The sequence below is a fragment of the Sporobolomyces koalae genome, assembly GCF_050403365.1.
Source record: "Sporobolomyces koalae JCM15063 DNA, S_koalae_JCM15063T_v1_ctg27, whole genome shotgun sequence".
NCBI classification, from domain to species: domain Eukaryota; kingdom Fungi; phylum Basidiomycota; class Microbotryomycetes; order Sporidiobolales; family Sporidiobolaceae; genus Sporobolomyces; species Sporobolomyces koalae.
In genome coordinates this window covers 81,548-107,444 of record NW_027481744.1, presented here as the reverse complement: position 1 = coordinate 107,444, position 25,897 = coordinate 81,548, and the positions used below count along the sequence as shown (strand labels likewise).

Below are 25,897 nucleotides of genomic sequence, written 5' to 3'. Positions count from 1 at the left end.
CTCTAGATGACTACAAGAGGTTCAACGAGAGACAGTGAGACCGATATTCGGAGCAGTCGGTGCGTGTCTGACTTGCGCTGCGTTGCGGCGCGCTCTCGGACAATCGATTGCTCAGCTCTCGACTCGCCCAACTTTCAATCACCGGCTCTCGATCCGACTGCTTCAACTGCTCGTTGTGCTCACGCGAAAGCTGTATCGGGGTTGCGCATTACGATCGTCGTACGCGGTTCTCGAGTTGATCCAAGTTTCGCGAATCTTTCGACCGAGCCCAACCAAAGAGTCGACTTGAGCTAGCCTTGGCGTTCCCCGGCGGAACTGGGATAGCAAGGGGTCTCAGTAGGAATGAACGATCCACCTACACCCGTCGTTCCTCCCTCGTTGTCGACATTCTCCATCTCTTCGAGTCCTTCTCAACCTCCAGCACGTACACCACCTGCAAGAGGTCACACGAAAGCGAAAGACAGCAACAACTACTCGTCGTCGGCGCGGGATCGAAGAGTTTCAGTCACGAGTATTGGTGGAACTGGAGGGTACAGTGTCGAACGAGATTGGTACTTCGATACCGTCGACCCTCGGACAAGGAGTCGACCTGGACACGATCGGAGAACGAGTCAGGTCGATCCGATCTCGGCTGAAACGAAACGCTGTAAGCTTTCCCTCTACACCACTTCGAATGACCGAATGTGGGGGGAGAGTATGGGAAAAGGAGACGAGCATAGGGGCGGCTTTCTATACAGATGACATAATTAACCTCCCGTCACGACAAGATGCGAGCCTGAGCTGATGAATTAAGAATCGAATTTGGGATCATTTTGCGCGCAGATGAGGATTTTACGACGACAGATTGGGTACAGGACACGCTCATGGAGCGCTCACGACGGCGGTACGAAGCAGAAACCGCGACGAGGACAATTGGTCAGAGTATGAGTGCCATCATGTGGAGGATCGTCGAGGGCGGCATGAGTTGGTTCGTCGTTAGTCTCGTCGGTGAGTCTCGCCTTTCACCAGTTCCCAAAGACTGCCCTTTTCGATATGCTCAGAGTACTCATTGAGGACTGATGATTCTGAGATACCGCGTCAGGTGCGGCGATTGGACTACAGGCAGCTCTGTCCTCGATCCTGACGACTTGGTTGTCGGATCTCAAACTCGGGTACTGCAGTCAAGGCTGGTACCTGAACCACAAGTTTTGCTGCTGGGAAATTGAAGATGAGTTGTGCGAGGACTGGAAACCTTGGACTTCGTTCGCTGCGATTCAATGGGGCATGTACGTCTTTGTTGCGGTGCGTCCCAGAAATTCCCTCTTCAAGCTTCCCTTTTTTCCCCCAGCTTGAGTCTGATGACCCCTTTTGCTTCCTCTCCCAGGCATTCTTTGCATTCTCTTGCGCCTTCGTCGTCAAATCGTTTGCACCCTACGCCGCGGGTTCGGGAATCTCCGAGATCAAGTGCATCTTGTCGGGGTTCTTCATTCGAGGGTTCCTCTCTTTCGAAACGATGGCGGTCAAAGCTCTCACACTCGTAATACACTCCCTCCTGAACCCTGCTTCTACGGGAAGGCTGTAACTTATTTGAGCTTTGGACTTGGGGACAGCCGATAGCAATCGCTTCGGGACTTTCGGTAGGCAAAGAAGGTCCTTCCGTTCATGTTGCAAGTGCAATCGGACATGTCGTCGCGAGCTCTTTCAGCAGGTTCAAGCGTAGTCAAGGTACTGTCCCATTCTCGTTTATCTAGTCCCATCGCCAGACTCTCATCCTGTATGTCACTACTACAGTCAAGATGCGCGAGATTGTCACGGCAGCCTCTGCAGCGGGAGTCGCAGTCGCGTTCGGCAGTCCCATCGGTGGAGTCTTGTTCTCTCTCGAAGTGAGCAGACCATCGCTTTTCTTATTCTTTCTTTGCGAGCGGATCATGGGACTGAACTGCAAATGTTCGATAGGAAATGACGATCAATTGGCCAGTCAAAACGATGTGGAGGAGCTTTTTCTGCGCTTTGGTCGCCAACGTGGTGCTATCTGTACGTTTGTCTCGCGTTTACAGCCCAATCAGAAAGCAAGGATGACACCAGCTGAGTTCTTTCAGTACGTTCTCGTACCCAGGCGATGAATCCATTCCGGACCGGCAAACTCGTGCTTTTCCAAGTGCAGTACGATCGGGATTGGCATTTCTTCGAACTCGGCTTTTTCATCCTCATCGGCGTGTTTGGCGTACGCTTTACGATTTTCTCCTCACTTCTTTCTCGATCTCGCTATTTCATCAACGCCTGACAGTTCCTCGATGTTGTCACTGCGTTGTCAAACAGGGGCTGTATGGCGCGTTCGTCATCAAGTACAATTTGCAAGTCGCAGCGTTTCGCCGCAAACATCTAGGGTCATCAGCGATCTCAGAAGCGGTCATTTTGGCAACCCTGACCGCTTCCGTCGGATTCGTCAACAAGTTCCTTCGAATCGATATGAACGAAATGTTGGACGTTTTGTTCAGAGAATGCGAAGGTGGTGGAGATTACGAAAACTTGTGCCAGTCAGTCTTTGACCTTGTGTGACAGGCCCTCGCCGTCACCCCTTTTTCCGACCCGTTGACGGTCATGAACTGATCGTTTGGGGTTCTCGCTCGCAGGACTTGGGCTCAATGGAGGATGGTCAACTCACTCCTACTCGCAACCTTCCTTCGCACGTGTCTGGTGGTCATCTCGTATGGATGCAAAGTGCCAGCAGGTATCTTTGTGCCGTCGATGGCGGTGGGCGCGACATTCGGTAGGATGGTTGGCATTCTCGTCAAGGCGTTGTACCGGTTAGTGCCTTTTCTTCCCTCTCATTGTTCTCACCCTTCGAATCGGGAGTGTTCAAAACGATATTCTCGTGATCATAGAGCGCATCCAACTTGGAGTATGTTTGCTGGGTGTGACCCCGAGAAACCTTGTATCACGCCGGGAACCTACGCATTCCTTGGAGCAGCTGCTGGCTTGGCGTGAGTCCCAACTCGGCTCGTCAGAATTCTCAAGCTTTCAAACCGGCTGATGGCAAGAGGAGCACTAGGGGAATCACAAGGATCACAGTGACCGTCGTGGTGATCATGTTTGAACTAACCGGTGCCCTGACCTACATCCTGCCGACCATGGTGAGCGTTTCACCCGAGAACTTGGCGCTCTCCATGGAGGTTCTCGACTGATTCTGTTTTACGCTAGATCGTGGTCATGGTCACGAAAGCTGTCAGCGATCAATTCGGCAAAGGAGGCATTGCAGATCAGATGATCAAATTTAATGGATACCCACTCCTAGAGAACGATGATCACGCTTTCGGAGTTTCGGGCAAGTTTCGTTGAAACACTCTCTAATGACCCAGAGTACTGATCCTAAAGGATCGTTTACTTAGTTGCTTCTGTCATGCGCAAAGATCTCGTGTATTTACCTTCAAAGGGAATGACCCTTGACCAACTTCGTAGGTCAAGCCGAGGCAAAATATTGATTTAGGAGAACAGTGCTGACGACGTTGTTTGTTTCGGAAAGAGCGCTTGCTCGGAACGACGAAATATCAAGGCTTCCCTGTGGTGAAAAGCTCGAAAGACCTCACTCTATTGGGTGACATTTCGAGGAAAGATCTCAAAATCGCGATAGGTATTTCGTTGTTTCCTTTTTCCGCGTCGCGATGTGCGCTGGACTCGAAAGCTGATGAGTGTTACTGCCCTGTTCTTCGGAAACAGAACGAGCTCAAGACTCGCACCTCATTCCGCCAGACGCTCCTTGTCTGTTCTGTCCCGAACAGGCTGGCTTCTCGTCGACGACCGAGATTAATCGGGATCACCCTGACGAATGGAACGGCGGAGAAGAGGGCTTCGTCGATTTCACGTCGTTTGTGAATCAGGCAAGTCGCTTGACATTCTACCGCATCGAAACGGAAAAAAAACATCACGTGCTTATGAAAGCTCCGATACCATTTCTTTGGTGCAAACAGACGCCATTGACCGTATCACCAAAACAGCCTCTCGAGTTCGTGATGGAGCTCTTCCGTCGCATGGGGTATGCCCGTTTTCCTCTTCCTTTACGTTAGCCTCGTCTTGGGATACACACACGAACTTTTTGACTGACACCGGGAGAACCTCGTATGAATCGTTAATTCCTAGACCTCGAGTGATCCTGATTGAAAAATTCGGTACTCTCGTCGGACTCGTATCGGTCAAAGATTGTCTCAAATACACTCTTGCGCACGAACACTCTTCGTCAACAGCTTCGAGTAGTCTCGGAGACAATGGAGGTGCAGAAGAACTCGAAGCGACTCTCAACGAATTGAGATTGTGGGTCAAGGATGTCAAGCGATGGATTGCCGAGAAGGTTACCGGTCGAGAGATTCCGGCAAGTCCCGAGACGTTGAGGATGGGCAACTACGTAGGGGTTGGAGCGTATGACGAGCATGAAGATCCAGGATGGGGTATCGGTCCAGGGGAGCAAGACGATGACGATAGATCACGCCGGAAAGGGTAGACCCTGTGGAAACAGAAACGAAATTCGCTCTCTCTCTGCTCAATTCGTCTTTACTAGAGGTCATGACGCGCGACAAGAGTCTCTTGATTGCGGGGAATAGGCAAAAGTGCGATAGAGAAGGAAGGAGAGGGAGAGATTGGATCTACTGCTTCAACGGCCCGAGAAGCGAATCCTCCTCATCGAACGGGTTGAACCCGGTATTTCCGTTACCTCCATTAGCACCGTTACTCGCCGCGACAGGGCTGCCACTCGGCGTGGAAGCAGCCGAGACCTTGGGGGAACTGGTCGATCGAGGCCAATCGAACGGCGGAGTGAAGCGGGCCGAGAGAGGACCTGTCGTCGAGTTGGCAAACTCCATGCGCGATTTGGCCGGAGGCGAAATCGGGAAAGGGTAGGCAGCCGTAGTGGGAGAGGGCAGGGCTGGACTCGTGCCGCCGTTTGCACCGCTAGACGAGGTGACTGTCGACGAAGAGCGACCGTTCCTGACCGAGCCCGTACCGACGATCGAAGGGGCTACGACAGGCGAAGGGACCGATGCCGTGCGGTAATGCTGCTGGAGGAACGGGAACGCAAACGCTTTAGCGTCAGGGTTGAGCGAGAGTCCAGCACGAGGAAGGTCATCGGTGTAGTCTTGAGAGGGCGACAGTCGGTGCAGGATGTTCGAGCCAATCACGCCAACGCTCTCGAAAGCCGGAGGAGGCATCGAAGCGATCGCGGGCGACGACGAGGGTGTCGTGTTGTCCCAAGGACCAAAGGTGGAACCAGGCGGGGGACTGAGCGGCGAGGTGGTCGCAGAGTATGTCCCCTTGACCGAGAAGAGATCGGGCCGCAGCGTGACGAGGGACGACTGAGATCGCTCGCCAGGGTCCGCAGCAGTTTCCACCTCGGCACCTTCCTGTGCTTCGTGAAATTCGTCCTCCTGCATCTCCTCCTTGACTGCCGGAAGCTCTTCCTTGGACTCTTCCTCTGCCGAAGATCGCCTCGTGCCTGATACGGCCGCATTTGTCATTCTTGGCACATCGAGCCCGAGACCTTGCCAATCACTCATCGAACCAAAGTGACTCCTCAAAGTTGGCGAGTCTGGCATGACAAAGTCGTCGTTGTCATCGTCGTCGAGCATGTTGAACAATTGAGTCGGGATCAAGCTCGTCTGATGAGGAGTCATTGGACTGAGAGGTCCATCCGCGCCGGGAGACTGCGAACCGGCCAGGAGACCCGAATCGAGATACTGCATCGGAAGTGCGAGCGCGCGCGGCTTGTCGTCACCTTGCTTCGACGGAACATTCGCGGAGTCGAGATCGAAAGGCGAAAAGTGCGCTGGTCCATCTTCCGAGATTGTGGCTCGATGCTGGAGACGATGTTCGAGGAAGCCAGTCTGGGGCAGAGTTGATGCGCTGCTGGCCGACGTCGCTACAGGGTACGAAGAGGGCCACCCGCCATCTTGATCGGCTTGAGCGGCGTTCTGGGCGTACAACGACGGATCATCGAGAGGCGAGACGGGGTGAGACAGGGTGGGCGAAGACGGCGCAGACTGGAAGGTGCCGGTGTGAGGATCGTAGTGACCGGAGCGAATGCTGGTCGGGCGCGAAGAAGTAGCAGACAAGGGGTGTACATAAGGATAGTTGCGACGTCCGTAAGCACCATGCCCGAACGGCACGGCGAAAGCGTTGGCGACAGCGCCGACTCCACCAAAAGTAGCCGTTGTCGGTTGCGGAGGCATCGGCGGAGCTGGCGCAGCATACATAGGAGGAGGACCTCCGAGGCCATTGCGGGCAGCGACGATGCCCGCGAGTTGCGCGAGTTCGCCGCGCCTCGTCGCGAGCAGCGCCCTCCTGACGTCGAGCTTCTTCTCCATCTCGTTGACTTTTTGTGACACCTCTTCGAGACCTTTCTCGCGCTCCTTAAGCTCCTCCTTCTTTTTGACGACATCCTCGGCAAGTTTCTTCTCCCTTTCCTTGCGTTCGCGCTTCTTCTTCTCCTTCCTCTCGACCTGCTCCAATTCCTTCTTTTCGAGTTTGCTGATTTCGGCTCGCAATCGTTCGACCCGTTTCTGTACATCTTTGACGACACTTTTGCGCTCGTTGAGCTCCTTCTCGGCTTCGGTTCTGCTGAGATCGGCTGCCCGTTTCGCTTCCTCGAGACCTTTCGTTTTCATTTTGAGTTCAGCTCGGAACGCGTCCTCGTCCTTCTTTTTGCCCCGCAACACCTCGAGCTCTTCCTGCAACCGTTTCTCGCTCTCGGTCGTTTGCGACCTGAGCTCCTCGAGTTGCAGTTGCAGTTCGACCAGGACCGGGTCTGGTGGTGCACCACTCGGGTCCCTCGATAGCAAAGACTCGTAATTGACGGGCGGAGCGAGGTTCGATTCGGGTCGTGCGTTGCCGGGTCCTCCAGTAGTAACCGAGTTCGACTCGAGGTTGATCCGTTCGGCTTCGTCTCTCTCGCGTGCGGCCGTCTCTGCTTTGTTCTTGAGTCGAGTGAGCGACGTGGGGCTGCTGCGACGTTGTCCGGCGCGGAAGATGCGTTTGCTGACAGAAACTGAACGAGAAGTTGGATTCGAGGACGAAGCTGAGGAAGGTGACTGTGGAGGAGTTGAAGAATCGGCACCTCCTCGAGGTGATGCAGGGAGACTGTTTCGAGCGGTCTGGGTGAGCGGAGACGAGACATGCGGAGTTGAAGACGAAGCTGCGCGAGGATCTGCGGCATTCAGAAAGGGTAAATCGCTGCATCTGCAAGAGAGCCCAAGAAGAGGTATGCTCACCCTTGGCGTCATCCTGTACGTTCATTTCCCTCACGCCTTGTTCAAGCCTGCCCCTGCGCTCTTCCTGTTCGATTTCTTCGCCTTCCCACCATTTCAGCGCGTACCACCTGCCAAACACTCCGAGCCACAACTCGCCGCCGAGACCCAAGAGAGCGTTGAGTTCGGTATTGCGAAACGGGGCAACTGAGGTCGCTGGGGACGGTCGTCGAGGGAAAGGCAAAGCCGGCGTGGTGGTCGAGGTTTCAGATCGAGTCGACGGTACATAGACGGTACTGAACAGGTGGTACGACGTGAACTTGTACGATGGAGTCCTGATCGCGAGGCTGATCCGGTTCGAGAACGACAAGACATGCGATGAGCCTTTGAGCGAATCTTTGGGCGAGAGACCGTTCCCCGACGCTGGCGGGTTCTTCGCGCCCGCCTTTCGTTTCTGATTCTGCGTGCCGGTAGTCAACGTAGCAGCGGACGAGTTCGACCCGGACGCAGTTGGCGCGTTGTTCGAGACCGAAGAAGTTGACCGAGTCGGAGTCGCCGACGACAGTCTCTGGAGATGCGTGTGGAACGAGAGTGAAGTCACATGCGTGCGGAACGATGTCGGGTTCGGGTTGGTCAAATACGCTGCCGAAGGAGACGCAGCAACTCGAGGTTAGCGGTGTGCATGATCGAGCCCGAAGAATGCGACACTAGCGGCACGCGACCTCTTCCGACACACTGGGCGCGTCTAGGACACACTGCTCGACAAGAACAATCCACACAGCTTCCGGTGCATCTGCAGCGAGCTCGAAACGAGGCGATCAAAGTGCGGTTTCCATCGCCGGGTTTCAAGTCGAGATGTGCTTGCGTCGCGTGACAGCGACACCGAGGTGGGCGGTTCGAGGCTGGAACAGGAAGCTGGACTCACCAAGGAAGCACAGTGCTGCAGCGATGGCCCAACCGGACCACCAGTCGGTCCACCCATCCTTAGTTCGCACCGTCCAGCCAAATGCCCCGGCCGTCGCTCCTACCAGGAGCGGCGTGTAACTCATACAGATGAGGGGGCGACTGAAAGAGACTAGGCTTCGGTACGCCCTCGCTCTGGTTGTTGTCGTTCCGATGCGTCGGTGAAGGCCAACTTGCTCGCCCGAAGTAGCGTTGCGGCTACCAGAGTTCTGCGATCGCCTCGGGCGAAATTTCGCTCGACTGTACTCTAGCTATACAGAGGTGTCACAATATTGTCACCTGGGTCTGCCGGGTACTTTCATGTTAAACGGAAAATTTCACCGAGACCATCTCCGCGGATTCAGCATGTCTGGCCTGTGCATACATCGCTGACCCTGTAAATATTCTAGTAGTCGTATCAAGAGACCTTTGAGCAAATACTCAAGCAAAGACTAATAAGTTCCAAGCGAAGACTGGACTGGAGGGAACCCGTCGTCAGCGTCATTGTTTCTCAACATCCGTGCCCCACGCGCCGTCTGCCTCTTCTCCCCTTATCTCCACGCCCATTCCCACCTTGGCGTTCCTCCTTCTACGCCGCATCTACACTTTGACTGCAACCTCGTCCAGCATGTCGTCTTCGCTCAACTCGTACATCGTCGTGTTCAAGAAACCTGAAGAAGCTGAAGCGTCAGACGATCACATCAGTGAATGTTGTTCGAAACTTGAACAATCAGGTGGAGAGTGAGTTCATTGTCTACACAAGCAAAGTCCCGCCTGGTCCGAGGTTTCGATTTTGCTGTAGCAGGGCGGGCGAGCGTCGTCATTACCCACCCCAGATCCCGAAAAGGTGGCGCCCGCAATAGACTGAACCCCCCTGCTCTTCGCATCTGTTTCTTCCTCTGTACAGGGTCAAGCATCGTTACACTTCCAAGATCATGAGAGGGTTTGCCGGAACCATGTCGGAAGACCTCAAGAAAGAGTTTGAAGTGAGGCTCTCTCTCTCCCGGAACCTTTTGATCCCGATTGTTCTCTCTCATTGACGCGGTTTCTTGATTGTTAGCAACACCCTGGAGTCAAATATGTCGGCAAGTTTCTTTCTTCCCCCATTGTTGCTTTACACGCCTAGGATTGGAACGTTAAATCCCTCTTGACTTGTCGTTTGTAACAGAACCAGATGGTGCAATCTCGACCATGTAGATGTGATACACAAGTTGTCTCTCCCGGTCTCTGTAGTCGTGGCCAGTAAACATGTACTGTTCATTGTAAAAGCAAAGAATGAATGAATAAAACAGAAAAAGCGAGAAAGACGAAATAGAGCCTAGGAATCGCGATCAAAACGGGGTAGGCGAGAGCAATCTCATATAGCCTCGTGGAATGGAATCATGAACATCAAGGGTATGGAACTTTGTCGAGGTATGGGTCGTCGAACAGAGGAATCAAATGGAGAAGGAGTAAAAGGCAGTAGTTCGAGTTCTCAAGCGTGACCTAACCCGGTAGCGAGCGCGTTGAACATTGCTGGAGTAGGTCCAGTCGAATCGTACACGACCTGTCATCAAATTTCAGCATCGCGTTAGTGTGAGTTCTTTTTGGATCATATTGAAAAACTCACAACTCCGGCCAACCCTTTCTGTTTGGCATAGTTGCCCTTGGACTGGAAACTCGTCGCGTCTTCGTACGTGATGAAGATTTGAGAATCCTTGTTGAACAGGACCGGAGTTTGCGTGCACTTGTCGAACGAACGAGCGTAACCATTGAGACCTTTTGAAAGATCGGTGCTCAAAACCTAAATCGAGAGATTGGGGGCATTCGCTTTGAGCTCAACCGTTTTTTTTTTTCGAGGGGAGAGACAGAGCAGTGACCGAACCTTTTGAGAGATTAGTTCTTTCGTCGTCGGAGTCAAGTCTTCAATGCCTGGGCTTGCGAGCGGTTGGAACGAAATGGTCGAAACACCGTTGTAAGTTGTCGTCGCAAGCTTCTTGTTTACAGTCTTGAAGCGGTGCGAATAGCCGGGAACGCCCTGTATAGCAAAAATACAGAAAAATCAGGAGACCGAACCGGGACCCGAGAGGGCGAGATGGATCTTTGTTCACCAGGAGGAGTTTACAAGCGGGAACCCCCTGCACAGTGCGAATACGTTTGAAATCAGTTCCACAAGTTTGGAGGAAGTCACCAAAGGCGACTTACAGCAGCAATGTAGGACTCTACACTATCATCGACCGACCAAGATCCTGCGTTACATTTGTACAGCGCCGAATGTGCGCCGGTTGTGGTACTCCAAGATCCGTAAAAGTCGTACGTCATGAGCGCAACATCTAGAAGGACGTTCTCGTCAGCTTCTGCAGACAGAATAGGTGAAGGAAGCACCGCGTAAGAATCGACTGACAGTCGAGGTTTTGCGCGAATTTGGCAATGTCCTTGAGGATCTTGCCGTCTGGTCCATTGATCCTATCATCCGAGGAGCATCTCAGCCACCGCCCAGGAGTCTAGAAAAAGGGGCGCAGGGCGAGACTGACCCGCGAGCCGGGACGTCTGCCGATAGGAGGATTGCGTTCCCCAGCGTCGCCCTCAGCGTTGCGAAGAACTTGGTCAAGTTCGACGCATCGGCAGGTCTGACGACATTGTTCCCATTGCCTTGCTTTCCGATAAACTCCCAATCGAAACTGACCGACGTGAATCCATACTGCGTGACCCAAGTCTTGACCGTGTTGGCAAACTTTTGTCGGTTCGCAGAAGTTGCTACGAGGTTTGAGAAATATTGCGATCCCTCCCACCCTCCGATCGTGAGTCCTGGTCGTTTGCCAGCAGCTTTGGCAGAGGCGACAAACTTGTAGAGGCCATCGAGAGTCGATCCAACTGGTAGAGCAAGGCCGTTGGAAGTCGTTGGAGATGCTAGAGGTGAGGCGTTCGAATCAGTATGCGAAAAGAGATGTTCCCAAGTCGCGAGAACATAACAAGCCAGGAGAACCTGCATCAATCAACATGCGTACCAAAGTAGAACGCGACGTCGGCTCTCGCCCAGTCAATCTGTTGGGCAGTTTGCGCGTTGGTCCAGGCAGGGTAGTACTGGGCCATGAGCTTGGGTGGGCATGTTGATGCGCGACGAGCGAGGACAGAGCTGTGAGCCGACGAGCCGAGGCGGTGAGGCGATGAAGAGGCGGTAACGAGCGTAATGGTCGTCACGAGAGTGACGAGTAGTGACCTGCCGAACATGCCCGCGACAGAGAGAGTGCACGAGAGAAGAACAGGAAAACGGCAACGTCGGCGGTGCAGCGATCAACGAACCGGCGCGGGCTGCGGATCTTGCAAAAGTTGAATGAAACATTCCGAAAGTCATGCAGTTTTGTACTCACCTTGGACGCGCACAAGAGTGGTGTTGGAAGATGGAGGAGAGTCGAGCGAGAGCGTAGGGAACCGCCTCGCAGGCAGAATCAAGAAAAGCGGAATGCTTGTGCGCTTGGGCACTCAGGCCTCAGGTCGTTTGTCCGTCAGGGGTTCGCGCGCCCAGGTTTGTGTACTTGTCTCGCGGATTTGCGCAGTACCTAGAACCAGGGTCTAGCCGACAAGTTTGCAAACGGGACAGAGAATCGGTTAGAGCGAAAAGGTATGTGCGCTACTACAAAGGGGCTGAGAAGGCATGCGATCTGCAAGTTTCTTTGCCACGCAACGCTCGTGGCCAGTACCTGCAGGACTCTGCAAGTGACTATCAGCAAAGCTGGCATAGGGACCTTGAGAAGCGACGATGCAACTGCAGATTCCGTCGTCGCTTCCATTTTTGAAGGTGTTCACAGACAGTATCGATTGAGGCAACATGCCTTCGTGGATTTCTTCAAGCGCTACAGCTCGCGGTAGGGCACTGTTATATGGTTGCGCTTTGAGCGCGTGTACGACACCGCTGAAACCCTGGCCAGGTCCCAGCTGGCCAACCAGCACGCACATGCCAGCACTCTCATTCGGCTGACGGCTGGCGGCTGAACATACCTTCACTGATGGGCTGTAGACGAGCTGCAAGCTGCAGCGCGTGGCTGCCATCGCTAGCGAGCCATCAGATCAGCTGAGTAGCCTGTCAGGGTGTTAAGATGCGGATCAGTGGGATCGAGTGAGCGATACTAGCGACACTGTTCGGGAAGCATAGCCAAGCCCTCGTGCATGACTAGCAAGGCGATCGGAGAAGGTTGAGCGACAAGCGAGCGGTGAATAAACGCGCGCGCAGCCGGCCGCCGACCGACTGGCCTCTCGCCATCGCACGACCTCGACCGTCCTTACCACCTGTACAGCTCGTAGTTCATCCAGCGAGTCGAGACTTGCTGCGTGATCTGCCTCATCCGTCGCCTCGAGCCCTCCCGAGTTGCCAACCGGCACTGGCCCCTGGCCTCGTGCTTGCCCAGCGTTATCCGCCGCGCCTTGACCCTCGCAGGTCACCTTGAGACTCACAGTCAGCTCCTTTCGCCAGAGTGACCCACACAGAACGCTGCTAGTGCACACGCTGTGAGTTTCGCGCGTTCCCAGGTGCCTCTCGCCTGCTTGTTTTGCTCCCCACTCTCCACTCGTTCATCTGCTTACATCCTGCTCCACTCGCTCAAAATTTCGACCCTGACGCGAGCCCGTCTCTGTGAACCAGTCTTACGCACCTAGAATGGCCGAACCTCAGGCGCTAGACGCCTCGACGAGCAGCGTCTCGAACGACAGACCGGTCCGCCCACCGAAAGCGGCCCAGCGGCCGAGCACCTCTGCGTCCGTCACAGGGCAAGACTCGACCGCGGTGGACGTCGCCGAGGGCGTTCCGGGCGCACTGGGCGCACCAGTAGACTCTACGGGTGGTCAGGAATCGGCGCAACTGGCCGAGACGGATCCGAGTCGGTTAAACCCACAACTTCCTGCATCGGCGACCTCGAACGGAGTCGAGTCGAACACGACTGCTGCAGCTGCCACCGATAGCGCTGCTGTAGGCACCGATCCGAAACCCGCGCGGGTGACCGCCGCTGCCGCCGCCGCCTCGCCCTCGACCTCCGCTCCCACTGCGAGAGACTCGAAGCCTTCCCCCTCGACCGCTCCCGCATCTGCTCGTGCCGGACCTTCAACGTCGTCGAGAGCTGTGACCGGATCGAAGCCGACCAAGAAGAAGCGGAAAGGACCGTTCGCGTTCCTGTTGGCCTGTGTGCCATGCGTCTCGGATTCCGGCCACGACGACTCGCACGATGTCGCCAACGCGCAGAAACGACCCAATGCTCCAGCGTCGTCAACGACTGCGAATACGACCCCGGCAGTCAAGAAGGAGAGCGAGAAAGTTGCCCAACCGGATTCCGCGGTACAAACCCGTGACAGTACAACCACCGACGAGAAATCGGGCCCGCTCGTCTCGTCGCCAGCACCCATTGATCCCGAGAAGGCCATCAGTGCACCTACGACTGAACCTCTCGCCGCTGCGTCTCCTTCGACCCCGATCGCTGCTCCGCCCCCGGCCGCTTCACCCTCGCCCCAGGGCGTCACGCTCCCCCGAGAAGAAACTGAAGGAGTCACTTCCGGCGCAGTGGTACCGCCGGGCCAAGCCGCGTTGCTCACATCGCCGCCTGCAGTGGCACCCAAGTCGCGAAGGAGAAAGAGCGGGAAACACCCTCACACTGGAAGCGGTACCGACGGTATCATCACGTCAGTCCCGGAACCAGGCGCGCGACAGGGAGGCATCCTCCTCGCGGGTACGAACGGGGATTCCGAGACTTCGGAAGATGGCAGTGAAGACGACGAAGACGACGATGACTACCCGGAGGAAGAGGAAGAAGACGAGGAACAGAGCCTGATCGCGAGAGGCGGAGTTGGGATCCCGATCGGAGAAGACGGATTGCCGCATCCTCTGCTCGACGAGTTGAGTCCGGATCTGAAAGGAAGAAAGTGCCTCGTGCTCGATCTCGACGAGACTCTGGTCCATTCGAGCTTCAAGGTAAGCCTTCGAACTCTGGACCGCACCAGAAACCGAGATTGACCTCGAGTTGCGTGCGAACAAACAGATGGTTCACCAAGCCGATTACGTGGTTCCCGTTGAGATTGAGAACCAGTTCCACAACGTTTATGTGATCAAACGACCAGGAGTTGACGGCAAGCCTCTTTACACTCTCTCGATCGATTTGCGAGTCGAATTTCTGACGAGGGTTGTCGCTCGACAACACAGGCTTCCTCAAGGCGATGGGCGAGATTTACGAAGTTGTCGTCTTTACGGCTTCGCTCTCAAAATATGCCGACCCGGTGCTCGACCAACTCGACATTCACCGCGTTGTCAAGCACCGACTATTCCGTGAAAGTTGCTACAACAACAAGGGCAACTATGTCAAGGTGAGCCGGTTCTGCCTCTCTTCTCGAGCGTGTAGTGGGTTGACACGCCAGGCGTGCTGAAAACAGGACCTGTCACAACTCGGACGACCAATTGAAGAATGTATCATCATCGACAACTCGCCCGCTTCATACGTATTCCACGTCAACAACGCCGTGCCGATCTCGAGTTGGTTCAACGACCCGTACGTTGTCCCTCGTCTCCGAGCTGAGCCTGGTGTGCACATTATGACGCCTGACCGCGCGTTCCTTGCAATTGATTAGGCACGACACCGAGCTCACGGACCTCGTGCCATTCTTGACGGACCTCTCGACGGTCGATGATGTTCGAAGCGTTCTCGATGCTGGGCTGTATCAGCACCTCGGACAGCAGCAACAGCCATTCGAGAACGGAATCGACGACGCGTTCAAGCAGATCTAGACGCGGCCTGTTTTGCACGGAGAACAGCCTCAACCCGGTTTTTGCGCTCTCGACAGCTCTCGTTTATTGACCCGCCGGGGGTCCCCGTTCGCCGTCGCCGCATCGATGGTTTCCGCTGCGGGTCGTCCCCCGTATTTTACCTCCCCATCTCTCTCTCGCTAATCCCCTTGGTAGTTGTTTCCCGTTGTGTGTGTGTGTGTCTCTCTTTGATCCTTTTGTGATCGTCTCTCCTCCTTTTGCCGATACCCTTACTCTCGTACTGCTTTGTCTTTTCGTTTCTCTTTTTTCCAATCCTTCTCCCTCTCACTCTCTCTCACTCTCTCACACTCTCTCTCGATCTTGCCGAAAAATTCCTCGCCTCTCGAAAGCTATTACTCTGTCGTGTAGTTCTTGTCTTCTCTCGCCTTGTGTCTCTCTCTCTTCCTTTTGCTCTGAATACAACCTTGCCTGTCCTCTGTCTCTCGAAGAGAATTATTGCGTCCGATACGATTGTTCATTTACCGCTCATCACGTTCCAGGCAAGCTTGAGCAAGACTTGAGAACAATCGAAAGATGCGAGAACCGAGAAACGCGCGCGCCGGCGACACGATCGCGGCGAGTTGGATCAACACTTCGCACACACTTCGTCGTCACTCCCTTTGACCTGGTCACACAGCACGTCGTGTATTCGACCTTGTGATCGCAGGCTTTCAATTCCCCATCAACTCTGAGCGCGCGTAGTCTGCAAGATCGGGAATCCTCCTCGTCATCCCCCCCGCCCGCCGACATTCGCCCGAACCCCTCCTTCTCTCGTCTCTCGGAACATCCCCCAACCAAAACCACCGCAAGATCCAAGCAATGTCGAGACCCTTCTTCGACCGCACGTCCGAGTTTCGTTCGGCGGTAGAATCCGCCGCGTTTCGGATCTCGTCAGCTGCACCCGCTTCTCAACAACTGTTGCCTCCAGAATCAAGTAGGAACAAGTCTGCTGGTGCAGGAGGACAAGGACAAACGGGTCAGAGGAGTGAATTTGCGAGAATGGCAGCCAAGATTGGTAAAGACATTCAAGGAACCACGGGCAAACTCGAGAAACTGGCGCAACGTGAGCAACTCTTTTCTTCTGCCGCGAGATTGCAAGTCTCTCGAGACTGATGGCACAAAGAATAATTGGTGTATCCGTGATCACAGTTGCGAAACGCAAGACTTTGTTCGATGACCGACCTGTCGAGATCAGCGTGAGCCAGAAACGCATTCGATTACCTTGATGGTTGACAAAGGCATCGAACGCTGACGATCTCTGAGGGTTTTCCAGGAATTAACGTACATCATCAAGCAGGACATTGCTGCGTTGAACCAGCAAATCGCACAATTGCAGGCGTTCACGCAATCGAACCTCAACGCTGGTGCCGGAAGCAAGCAAGTGAGCGAACACAACAAGAACGTCGTGACCATGTTGCAAACCAAGCTCGCCGACACGACGATCGGGTTCAAGGACGTTCTCGAAATCCGAACTCAGGTAAAGCTGGCTCGCAATCTTTTTTTCTATTCTCAGATCGGACAGATTTGCTCAGTCTCGCCCCTGGCTTCTCTTCCATTTTCAGAATATGAAAGCTTCGCGCGATCGGACAGAACAATTCACTTTTTCAGGTGCAGCAAATCCACGGGCAGCGCCACCCTCTGGTAAGGATTCCTCGTCCTCCTTATATCTCTCTCCCAGTCCCCCTCTCCCTCGTAGCCGAATCCGCACTCTCTCCTCTCTTTCCCCCTGATTTTCGAGAAATCCTGATTCTGATGAACTTACACAAAGTCCTCCGTGCTCGTACCACTCCTTCGAACCCATCTCGTTCCCCTTACGAACTTCCTGCACCTGCATCTGGCACGACATCTTCTCACCCTTACGCCGCGACCTACACAGACTCGCCCCTGTATCGACCGCAAACTTCGAACGCGGTGGCAGGAGGTGACAAGGGCAAAGGCAAAGCTGCCGCGAACGCTGCTGGAGGAGATTTCTTGGCGCTCGATTTCGGCGCTCCGACAGACAGTCAGTTGGGAGCGGCAGAAGGCGGGTACATGCAGATGGAATTGGCGCAACAACAAGGAGACGTAAGCCTTCCCCCCCCTTTTCTCCCTGTGATCTTCCTCCCCTGTTGCGAGGAGCTAATGCTTGATGGTTCAAATGATGTATGCTCGTAGGATCAGTACCTTTCGTCGCGCTCGACGGCGATAGAAACCATCGAATCGACCGTAGCTGAACTGGGTCAGATCTTTTCCCAACTAGCGCACATGGTCGCGGTACAAGGAGAGCAAGTTACGAGAATCGATGCCGATACTGAAGACATCGCGGCGAACGTGACCGGTGCACAATCGTAAGACAGTTCTTCCTTACACAGTCTCTCGCATGGTTCCGTGGTGGGCTGAGATGGCTTTCTTTTTTGCGCTTCACAGGGAACTGCTGAGATACTATGCAAGCGTATCTTCGAATCGTTGGTTGATGCTCAAGGCAAGTCTTGTTCTCTGCTCAACACACAGAAATCCACATGCTGACGTAACGGCTGGTTCACCCGCTCCAAAGGTGTTTGGAGTCTTGATCATATTCTTCCTGGTGTTCGTGTTAGTATCGTGAAAAGGATCGCCCAAACAGGCTTACGATAGTACATTCATTGAGCGAGAGGCTGAGAGCGGACGAATATGACGTTTGTTTAGCCGGGTGAGCTCTTCTGTCTGGGTTGTCGCTGGCGATTCCGTTATCTTCCCTACTGGGCTCTTCAGTGTGCCTCAGCGGCACGTGATAGGGAGACTCCTCGTTCGACCCCCCTGGCAATCTTCGGAAAGCGCGTCCTGCACGAAACCGGGTTTCTCGACTGCAGGAGACGCTCTGCCAGCGCCATATTGACTTCCCTCGCGTCGATACAAAGACCCTCCCTCGGCTCGAGTTTGCCGGAACTTTTTCGGAGCAGGAGAAGAGAGCTCGGATTTCGCCACAGAACATCGAAAAGGTTCTATTCGTGCCTCGCTCCGCGCTAGTCTCCCCCCTAAACTATATCGCACTTCTCGTAATGCCACAGGATGTTCGAGCTCCTGCGTGCCATAGGAGTTTTGGCGACTCTTTCTCTCTTTCGGCAGTCGCTCCCGACTCCGGCGTTACTCCTTTTCTCCCTCTCTCTTTCTTACAACTGACTCCTTCCGCTGGCGCTCTTGCACTCCTTTGAGGCTCACCCCTAGTCACTCGTTTTTCGGTCATCGCAACTCGCGATGAAGACTCCAACAGCCTTCCTTGTTGCCATCGGCGCGCTCCTCAGCTCGATTTCAACATCCTCAGCCCTTCGGCTCCCTCACTTTGGTCGCATCGATACAAGCAACCAGGACCTGGTACAGCAGGTCCTTAAGCAAAGTTTCACTCACATCGTGGTCGGAGGAGGAACCTGTCAGTGTATTTCCTTCTCAGTAGTGCTTGTCCTGATGTTCTCGGCAAAGGTTGACCTGACATGCATTGGTTTCGTCATCGTAGCTGGTCTCGCGGTTGCATCACGACTTTCTGAAGAACCTTTGTTCTCGGTCCTCGTGATCGAAGCTGGGACGTACCAACCTCTCACGCCTGGAGTGCTCGTTCCAGGACTGGCGGGCACGACTTTCGAATCTGACATCGACTGGGCATTTCACACTCAACCGCAAGAGAAGGCGAAAGGTCGTCGGGTGTACTGGCCTCGAGGCAAGATCCTCGGAGGTAGCTCTGCCCTCAACTTTATGGCTTGTGAGTTGATCATTTGACAAAAAAACACGTCCGAGCTTCTCTCATGGTTTTCGTTCTTCTTGCAGGGACTCGAGGTCACAAGTCAGATTACGATAGCTGGGATTCACTCGGCGCGAAAGGATGGTATGCTTATTCGCAGGTTAATAGGGCGAGTGCCCTTCACTGACGATGCATCTGTGTGTCCGACTTTAGGACCTGGAACTCGCTTCTGCCCTACTTCAAGAAGAGTGAAAAGTTCTCCAAACCGGGCAAGAACAACCAAGGCGTCAAACCCACCTTTGATGCCAGCATGCACGGGAATTCCGGACCTGTCCAAGTTTCCTTCTCTCCTTATGTCTCGCAGCAATTCACTGGGTTCTACGAAGGCATCCAGGAGATGGGAGTCAGCGTCGCGGGTGATCTCAATAATGGAGAGATGGATGGGGTCGCGTGGTCTCAGTCAACAATCAGTAAAGGCGGACTGATCAGTGAACGACGAGTGACCTCTCAAACTGCCTACAGCAAGTGATTGCTCTGTTCTTGCTCGCACTCGATTCGCTGATGCTCTCTCATCTCGCGCAGTTGATCCCATTTGGCTCAAAAGGACGAATCTGTGCGTCCTGCCAGGCATGCAGGCTACTCGGGTACTCTTTGATACTCAGGGCAAGACGCTCAAAGCAAACGGCGTCGAGTTCACCTTCTCAAACGTGACGACCGGGTTCACTTTCACAGCGGTGAGCATCTCTCTGCGGTACCTCGCTCGAGATGAGAACTTGACGCTCCTTGCCCTGAAAGACCGCGACTCGAGAAGTCGTTCTTTCTGCCGGATCGATCCAAACTCCTCAACTGCTTGAACTTTCGGGTATTGGCGATGCCTCGTTCCTGCGATCGAAAGGAATTCCGCCCCTCGTCGACTTGCCTGGAGTTGGGGAGAACTTGCAAGACCACCCGGCAATTGTCGTAGTCGAGAAGCTCAAGCCTGGCATGAAGACGCTCGACGCGGTCGCTGCGAACCCGGTCCTCGCTGGAGCTGCGCTCGCGGAATGGGCGCTCGGAAAGGGAAGTGAGTGTCTATCCTCTATCGCTCAGTTTCAAAGGACGAGGATTTGCGCTAAGGCTCTTCCGTTGCCTGCAGTTCTCACTCAAGAATTGTCGACTCTGGCATACGTCAACTCACAGACACTCCTGAATGCCAGCGATCACAGTCGAGCGATCGCGCTGATGAACGAGTTGCGAGGCTCGAGCGGCATTCCGATTGCTCAGCTCGAGCAGCAGATCGCACAGGTCGAGAAAGGGTCCCCTGTCATGGAATTCCTCGCAATCAACGTCTAGTGAGTCTCATCGATATCCCAATCGTTTGGCAAGATCATCGACTGAAAGCGCTCCAATAATGCGTTGCAGTTTCGGCGCAAACGCTGCTGGCGAAGACAACGTGCCATACCTCTCCCTCGCTGCGTGTGCTCAGGTCAGCTTGAAGAACGAATTTTATGTATTGAGAGCTCTTGCTGACTGGACGTGGGCATTTTGAACAGAAATCATTCTCCCGGGGATCGATCCACATCGCATCGAAAGATCCCAAGGCGTACCCGAATATTGATCCTCGATGTCCGTTGTTCCCTTTGCACCAGCTAGTTCCAAACTGACGAAAGATGGAAAATTGTGGCAACCCTGAACAGACCTCGACGTCGATATCGATCGGTTTTACCTGTTGCGAGCAGCGCAATTTTTGCGCGAGTTGGCCAAGACGAAAGCTCTTTCGCAGTACATCGAGTCAGAGGCGGAGCCCGGACCGAACGTGCAGTCCGAGGCAGAGCTTACAGATTGGATCGAGCAAACCGTTCGAACTGAGTGAAGACTTTCACTTTGCTCAGCATTGCACTCACCAATGTTACTGATGACCGATTCCGATCATGCTCAAAGATATCACCCGATCGGTACCGCAAAAATTGGCGCTCGGAGCGATCAAGGAGTTGTCAACGAAAACTTGATCGTGCACGGCACTGCGAACCTCCGCATCGTCGACCTTTCGGTCATGCCGCTCCACGTATCGACTCATGTGAGCTCTTTGCAATGGTCTTTGAGGCATACTACGGACTGCTGACCTTGACCGAATCCTAGCCGCAATCAACCGCATACGCGATTGCCGAGAAAGCGGCAGACTTGATGCGACAACGCGTTTGAGCATCCCACCTCGCTATAGACAGTCTCTTCGTGTCGTTCCGATATTTAACGCAGACTTGCCTCATTTTACCCCTTTCGTAGGATACCCCACCTTCTTGGCTTTACTTGGACTCGGTCGTCTTTTTTATCTCCCGGTACATTGTTGCCGCGTCCTCTTTGCATCCTCTCCAGCAGTATATTACGCTCAGAAAGTTCGTAAGGCGAGGCGGTTCAAGGACCAGGGAAGGCTCGTTTAATCAGCGTCCAGTTGAAGAGTCGACAAAGCTGAAGCCATTTGACTAGATTCTCTCGTCAGCCAAGCATCATCGGCTTTGTGTAAGTTAACACTCGCACCGTGCTGGTGTCTAGCTGTCGCCAGGCATAGGGTCGGCCACAAAGGTGCTTTGTGTTGTGGATGAGTTGGGATGAGAAGGAACGTTGTCGGAGCTTCCGATTCGCGGGGCTCGAGAGCGCAAGGGTCAGAGCAAGAGCCCATTCATGGCCAATGGTCTCTTTTCTTCTCCAGATACCCGCCCTAATTCAGAGACAGCATTCCTGAGCATCGAGAGCAAGACATCATCCCCACGCACTTGCCCCACTATCCTTCACCCCATTCTCGATCTCCTCTTCAGCAGACTTGCAAAGCCCAGCATCGCACAGAGAGGAAGTATGGGTCGTCGTCGTCGGTTTCGCAAGACCTGGTACCATTACACCATTGAAAACTTCAATCGCGAAGAACAGGTTGCTGCACCCGTGATGTCGTTCGGGCAGCCTGGAGACCAATACACCGTCGAGGAAGCCAACGCCATCAATTCTCGACTCGAAGCTAGACTTCAACGGGATTATCTGGGCTGGATGGGGATACCAGACGGCATGAGCGCGGCAGAATTCGCCAAGGATGAACACCTAGAGCTTCGTATGCGCATCTGTCGAGAACAGGATGAAAGAAAGGCGGCGATAGAGGCGCAACTCGCTGAGAAGCGGATCATCAAGTTCCCCCGACAGCGAAAGGCGCCGAAACGGACCGCGCCAACGAGGATCACCGAGGGCTCGGAGATCGCTTCGGTTCTCTCAGCTGGGCAAGACGCTGCAGCGGTTCCAATCGGCAAGCTTGAACCCGATATCGAGGGGAACCAATCTGATATCGGTGCGTCAAGGTCGTATCCTCTAGGTAAGATGACAGAGAACCGACAAAGCTTAACGTCCGCGACTTCTAGTCATGACAGACGCTCGACCTGAGGAGGACAAGCCGTGCCAGGCTCGCGCCCCGGAGAGTAAGCCCGAAGAGAAGGCTAGACGAACCTTGAACTCTACCACGGACGGCGACCAAGAAACCGTACAGCGAGCGAGGGGGCAGAATGAGGACCAGCGCGCGGAAGATACAAGGTTAGTGCTGCTCTTGCCTCCTCTCATCTTGCACAGTTTTAGCCTGACCTTTGTCTTGTACAAGACCACACCTGTCCAATCTACCCAAAAGCGGTGCTGAGGGTGGCGAGCGAACCTCCGAGCAACGTTCCCCGAGCCTAGAGACGGTGATATTTCGACTTGAAAATCTCGTTGTCACGCCGATACTCGTCTATCCTCATGTACGTGATGACGAGCTCTCATAACCTTTCTCCACCCAGTCACTAATGTGAGTCGGTTTTCATCGAATCAAGGAAGGGAGACGTGAGCCCGTGATCAAGTTGGCCACGGTGAAGAGGTATTGAGCACCCTAGCACCCTATCAGTACCTCTACCGTCATTATCATCTCGATACACCAATCGGTGTGTCGCTGTAGGCTTGAGTTTGTTGCCCTTCTTTTTCCATTCCGGCCAATATCCCCGCGGACTAGGAACTCGTATGTCTTCTCCGGATCCAATTACAGTCTGTGCAATCTAGATCGATGCTTGTTCTTCGCTTGACTCGAGTCAGAAAAATTGCGAGAGACAAGTACGCGCAAAAATAGCGCATGTCTTCGCAATCAAAAATGGCGCACAGAAAACTAATTGAATTTCGCGCGCTCACTACTAGCGGACCGCAAGCGCACGCGCGTTTCCAAACAACCGTTCCGATTCGCCTCGATGTCGCACCATCGCCATCTGTCCACCGCTACGCCAGATCCGAACACATCGCAGCATTCTTTCATCACTCTCGTCCGGTCCCCATCGTCCATCATCGCCTCGACCCGCCAAAAGATCGATGACAAGATCAAGATCATTCGATTTCGCCAAGTGTCTACCTGCTGGTCTACCTTGCTGCTAGGATCTGCTGCTCGTCTGGTCATTTTGCACAATCCCTTGGCGGCAACACATAGTCGTCGTGGCTCCACTGAATATCCTGCTGTTGCTGTTCAGCTACTAGATCGGGCCCCACTCGCTACATGCTCGCGTCTGCTCTTCCTCCTCTGCCCTTTACCTCCTGAAAGTGCATTCGTGCTTGACTCGGATCGGTTCGGACGGCACGCTTCGGATCCCGCGTGGGCTAAAAACAGATCACCCGCTCTTTCTCCCTCTTTCTTCCTCTTTTCCTTCACCGCCATACTCGCTCCCTCGTAGATCATCCCGTGAGCTTGCGACAGATCTTCTATGCAGACGCCTGTATGGCTTGTGCTCGGCGTACTGATGGTTGCTCGGACGGACACTCTACCCACAGGCCCACGCCCGTCCTGCGAGAATGAAATTCACCTCGACTGCTTTGTCTCTCCTCGCGCTCCCCGCCGCTCTTGCGCACTTCACGCTCGACTAGTACGTCAAAATCTTCTAGCTTCGTGATGGATCGTTTGAGACCCAGAACTTGTTTTTCTGATACCTTTTTCACGCCAGCCCCCAGAGTCGCGGTTTCGACGAGGACATTGAACCTCGCAAGTTTCCTCATGCTCCCTGACTGTTACCGCCGTCGCTCATACTTACCGCAATCGCTCTGGGGTCACAGAATTCTGCGGTGGTTTCAACTCGACCGCTTCGAGTCGTACCCCTTTCCCCTTGAATGCCCAAGGATCGATCCTGATCGACTCTCACCACCCTTCGGCCCAAGTGGCCGTTTTGATCTCGTTTGATGAGAACCCGACCTCGATCCAACAGTTCACTCACCTTGCGAACGGTTCGAGCTACGGCCTTTTGCAAAACTTTGAATCGCTCTCGGGGGAGGGAGAGGTGAGAGCTCCCGTTTCTCTTCGACAGGGTGTCGACTCGATGTCTGATCGGCCTGGCATCGTTTCCTGCTTTGATCTGCTCAGTTCTGCCTCTCGGTCGACATCGCTTCGCTCAACGTTGGCGCGACGAACGGAACTCCTGCCACGATCCAGTTGCGCTTCCCTTCCCGATTGCTTCACTCAGTCGACGTCTGGACTATACTGACACCCTTGTTCCTCCACTGACAGGGTCGAGTTCAACGGTGGTGACGGTACCCTGTTCCAGTGTGCCGACGTGATCCTGGTCCAAAACTACACGGCTCCTTCGAACGTCACTTCTTCGTGTCAATCGGCCAAGACTCCTGGTTCGACTGGATCATCGTCTGCATCTGGTACCGCTTCGAAATCTGTCGGACCTTCTTCTGCGGTCGCGTCTGGTTCGGCACCTTCGCAGTCTGCCAAGGGTCAAGGTTCGGGAGCAGGTTCAAACAAGATCATGACTGGTTCAGCCATCGTGATGGGTCTTGTTGGACTTGTCGCTGTCGCCTTCTGATAGTCGTACGGTTCCTTGGGTTCGCAGACCCGGACTGCCAGAAGAAAGGGAAAAAACCCTAGTTACGTCCTTGCCATCTAGAATCAGTAGTACAGTAATGCACGATCCGCGTTGCAGGGAATGCGGGGAAAATGTTGACAACAAGCAGATCTGAAAAACATCGAGGGTACAAACGAGGAAGTACAGAAACGAAAATTCTAATCTGTACGGAAACTGTTGTAGACCGCTTTCGCTTTCGCTTCTGCGATTTCTGGAGTCGATTCTGCCAATTGCTGAATCGACTTTGCTGTTTTGCTCTCAATCAAACACAATGGAATTAGTTTTTTCTTTCTTCTCGCAGCTCGGTTCGCGGCCACCCTTTAGGCCTCGTCGATGAGAACCCAAAAGAGGAGGAGGAAAATACTGACCTGGAGAACCACTCCATTCAGTCAGGCTCGGAACGATCGTTCCAGCTCCAAGTATCGCACCATCTGCAATCTTGCAGTAATCTTTCAAAATCGAAAGAGGTCCCTGTATATCCCCAGTGAAACGTAAGTTCCGGTGAGAACCAACGACAACACAGAAAATTCACCCTCGAACGGAATCTGCGATTCGTGGAGAGGCAAGTTGCAACTCACGATGATACAGTTTTTCCCAATCTCGACTCCGGTTCCGATCGATGCAGCCTCGACGACTGAACCGGCTCCAATAGTCACGTAGTCGCCAATCTTCATCGGATAGTACGAGAACGTGCTGAAAACCAAAAGAGGGGATCAGTTCGAATTCGGTCGGGGTTTGGGCAGGAAAAAACAAGGAGAGAAAAGGGGAAGAGTACCATACCCTTTGAACGTTTTGTAACAAGGTCTCAACACGGATTGTTCTCCCACGAAACAATATTTGCCCATCGCAATCACGACGGTAGCACCTCCTCCACTGGTCGTAGAAGACGTTGCTGCCGATCGTCGAAGATCCCCTCTCAGGACACATCCAGGGGACAAGATTGATTTCCCCGCGAGGACAATGTTTTGGGAACCATAGATGACGGATTGACGTGAGACGATGTTGCCCGTTTCGGTTTGAATGAACGCCGAAGTGGGTACTTTGGCCCCCGTACGAGACATTGCGTCCGTCACCTACGACAGGTACAAGGTGAGACCAGAAATCAAGATCATCAGTCAAGGTGCCGATGGGGTTTGGGAGGAAGGGGCGTGTGGGGGTTGTCAAGCATGGGTTCGCCTCGGAGCGACCTCCTACGAACGATCGTTGATCTTGTTCGTCCCCTTCTGATGAGCCCCGTACAGTCGGCACCGCGAGATCGTCGCGTGATGAAAGGGTTCATTCAACGTTGGTACACACGTCGGTGTTTGATCGGCGTCCCGAGGCTTTGACGTCGTTCTCGAGCAAAGCTTAAAGCGAGAACACTCACCGGGTACAACCGCTCGAGCTAGCTCGAGGTGACAACGAGCGAGGAACAAGTTGCCGACGCGTGAGT

General features: G+C 54.0%; 9 protein-coding genes across 9 annotated transcripts; 6 read left to right on the top strand and 3 right to left on the bottom strand.

The window, feature by feature from the left end:
• Window positions 1-342: 342 nt before the first annotated feature.
• On the top strand, window positions 343-4,474 carry JCM15063_004875 (chloride channel protein; the record flags this gene model as incomplete). The annotated part of the gene is made up of 18 exons (XM_076679806.1): window positions 343-646; window positions 823-987; window positions 1,082-1,281; window positions 1,364-1,516; window positions 1,590-1,704; window positions 1,771-1,862; window positions 1,936-2,013; window positions 2,096-2,203; window positions 2,299-2,516; window positions 2,613-2,786; window positions 2,865-2,963; window positions 3,032-3,113; window positions 3,181-3,304; window positions 3,369-3,434; window positions 3,503-3,610; window positions 3,697-3,857; window positions 3,948-4,012; window positions 4,117-4,474. 18 exons carry the CDS (start codon window positions 343-345, stop codon window positions 4,472-4,474), a joined length of 2,670 nt encoding a protein of 889 aa, XP_076533077.1.
• A 142-nt stretch (window positions 4,475-4,616) lies between these two features.
• Window positions 4,617-8,257, bottom strand: JCM15063_004874 (uncharacterized protein; the record flags this gene model as incomplete). Its single annotated transcript, XM_076679805.1, has 3 exons — window positions 4,617-7,168; window positions 7,233-7,850; window positions 8,134-8,257. The coding sequence occupies 3 exons, from the start codon at window positions 8,255-8,257 to the stop codon at window positions 4,617-4,619; spliced, it is 3,294 nt and encodes a 1,097-aa protein (XP_076533076.1).
• Window positions 8,258-8,778: 521 nt separating this feature from the next.
• JCM15063_004873 (uncharacterized protein) lies at window positions 8,779-9,276 on the top strand (the record flags this gene model as incomplete). The annotated part of the gene is made up of 3 exons (XM_076679804.1): window positions 8,779-8,891; window positions 9,058-9,136; window positions 9,211-9,276. The coding sequence occupies 3 exons, from the start codon at window positions 8,779-8,781 to the stop codon at window positions 9,274-9,276; spliced, it is 258 nt and encodes an 85-aa protein (XP_076533075.1).
• A 348-nt stretch (window positions 9,277-9,624) lies between these two features.
• On the bottom strand, window positions 9,625-11,360 carry JCM15063_004872 (glycoside hydrolase family 18 protein; the record flags this gene model as incomplete). Its single annotated transcript, XM_076679803.1, has 8 exons — window positions 9,625-9,696; window positions 9,760-9,933; window positions 10,015-10,167; window positions 10,241-10,267; window positions 10,335-10,462; window positions 10,534-10,595; window positions 10,664-11,039; window positions 11,138-11,360. The coding sequence occupies 8 exons, from the start codon at window positions 11,358-11,360 to the stop codon at window positions 9,625-9,627; spliced, it is 1,215 nt and encodes a 404-aa protein (XP_076533074.1).
• A 1,423-nt stretch (window positions 11,361-12,783) lies between these two features.
• Window positions 12,784-14,892, top strand: PSR2 (putative phosphatase; the record flags this gene model as incomplete). The annotated part of the gene is made up of 5 exons (XM_076679802.1): window positions 12,784-14,085; window positions 14,153-14,240; window positions 14,314-14,474; window positions 14,541-14,656; window positions 14,736-14,892. The coding sequence occupies 5 exons, from the start codon at window positions 12,784-12,786 to the stop codon at window positions 14,890-14,892; spliced, it is 1,824 nt and encodes a 607-aa protein (XP_076533073.1).
• An 837-nt stretch (window positions 14,893-15,729) lies between these two features.
• On the top strand, window positions 15,730-17,494 carry SED5 (t-SNARE syntaxin; the record flags this gene model as incomplete). Its single annotated transcript, XM_076679801.1, has 8 exons — window positions 15,730-15,973; window positions 16,060-16,106; window positions 16,184-16,387; window positions 16,473-16,551; window positions 16,679-16,974; window positions 17,065-17,237; window positions 17,317-17,371; window positions 17,444-17,494. 8 exons carry the CDS (start codon window positions 15,730-15,732, stop codon window positions 17,492-17,494), a joined length of 1,149 nt encoding a protein of 382 aa, XP_076533072.1.
• A 629-nt stretch (window positions 17,495-18,123) lies between these two features.
• JCM15063_004869 (GMC family oxidoreductase) lies at window positions 18,124-20,782 on the top strand (the record flags this gene model as incomplete). Its single annotated transcript, XM_076679800.1, has 12 exons — window positions 18,124-18,295; window positions 18,380-18,622; window positions 18,688-18,745; window positions 18,815-19,122; window positions 19,184-19,335; window positions 19,397-19,664; window positions 19,737-19,932; window positions 20,003-20,066; window positions 20,134-20,206; window positions 20,278-20,449; window positions 20,522-20,657; window positions 20,720-20,782. The coding sequence occupies 12 exons, from the start codon at window positions 18,124-18,126 to the stop codon at window positions 20,780-20,782; spliced, it is 1,905 nt and encodes a 634-aa protein (XP_076533071.1).
• Window positions 20,783-21,430: 648 nt separating this feature from the next.
• Window positions 21,431-24,426, top strand: JCM15063_004868 (uncharacterized protein; the record flags this gene model as incomplete). Its single annotated transcript, XM_076679799.1, has 6 exons — window positions 21,431-21,908; window positions 21,988-22,147; window positions 23,566-23,603; window positions 23,675-23,895; window positions 23,979-24,046; window positions 24,123-24,426. 6 exons carry the CDS (start codon window positions 21,431-21,433, stop codon window positions 24,424-24,426), a joined length of 1,269 nt encoding a protein of 422 aa, XP_076533070.1.
• A 197-nt stretch (window positions 24,427-24,623) lies between these two features.
• On the bottom strand, window positions 24,624-25,526 carry JCM15063_004867 (dynactin subunit 5; the record flags this gene model as incomplete). Its single annotated transcript, XM_076679798.1, has 4 exons — window positions 24,624-24,712; window positions 24,834-24,936; window positions 25,044-25,158; window positions 25,246-25,526. 4 exons carry the CDS (start codon window positions 25,524-25,526, stop codon window positions 24,624-24,626), a joined length of 588 nt encoding a protein of 195 aa, XP_076533069.1.
• Window positions 25,527-25,897: the final 371 nt, after the last annotated feature.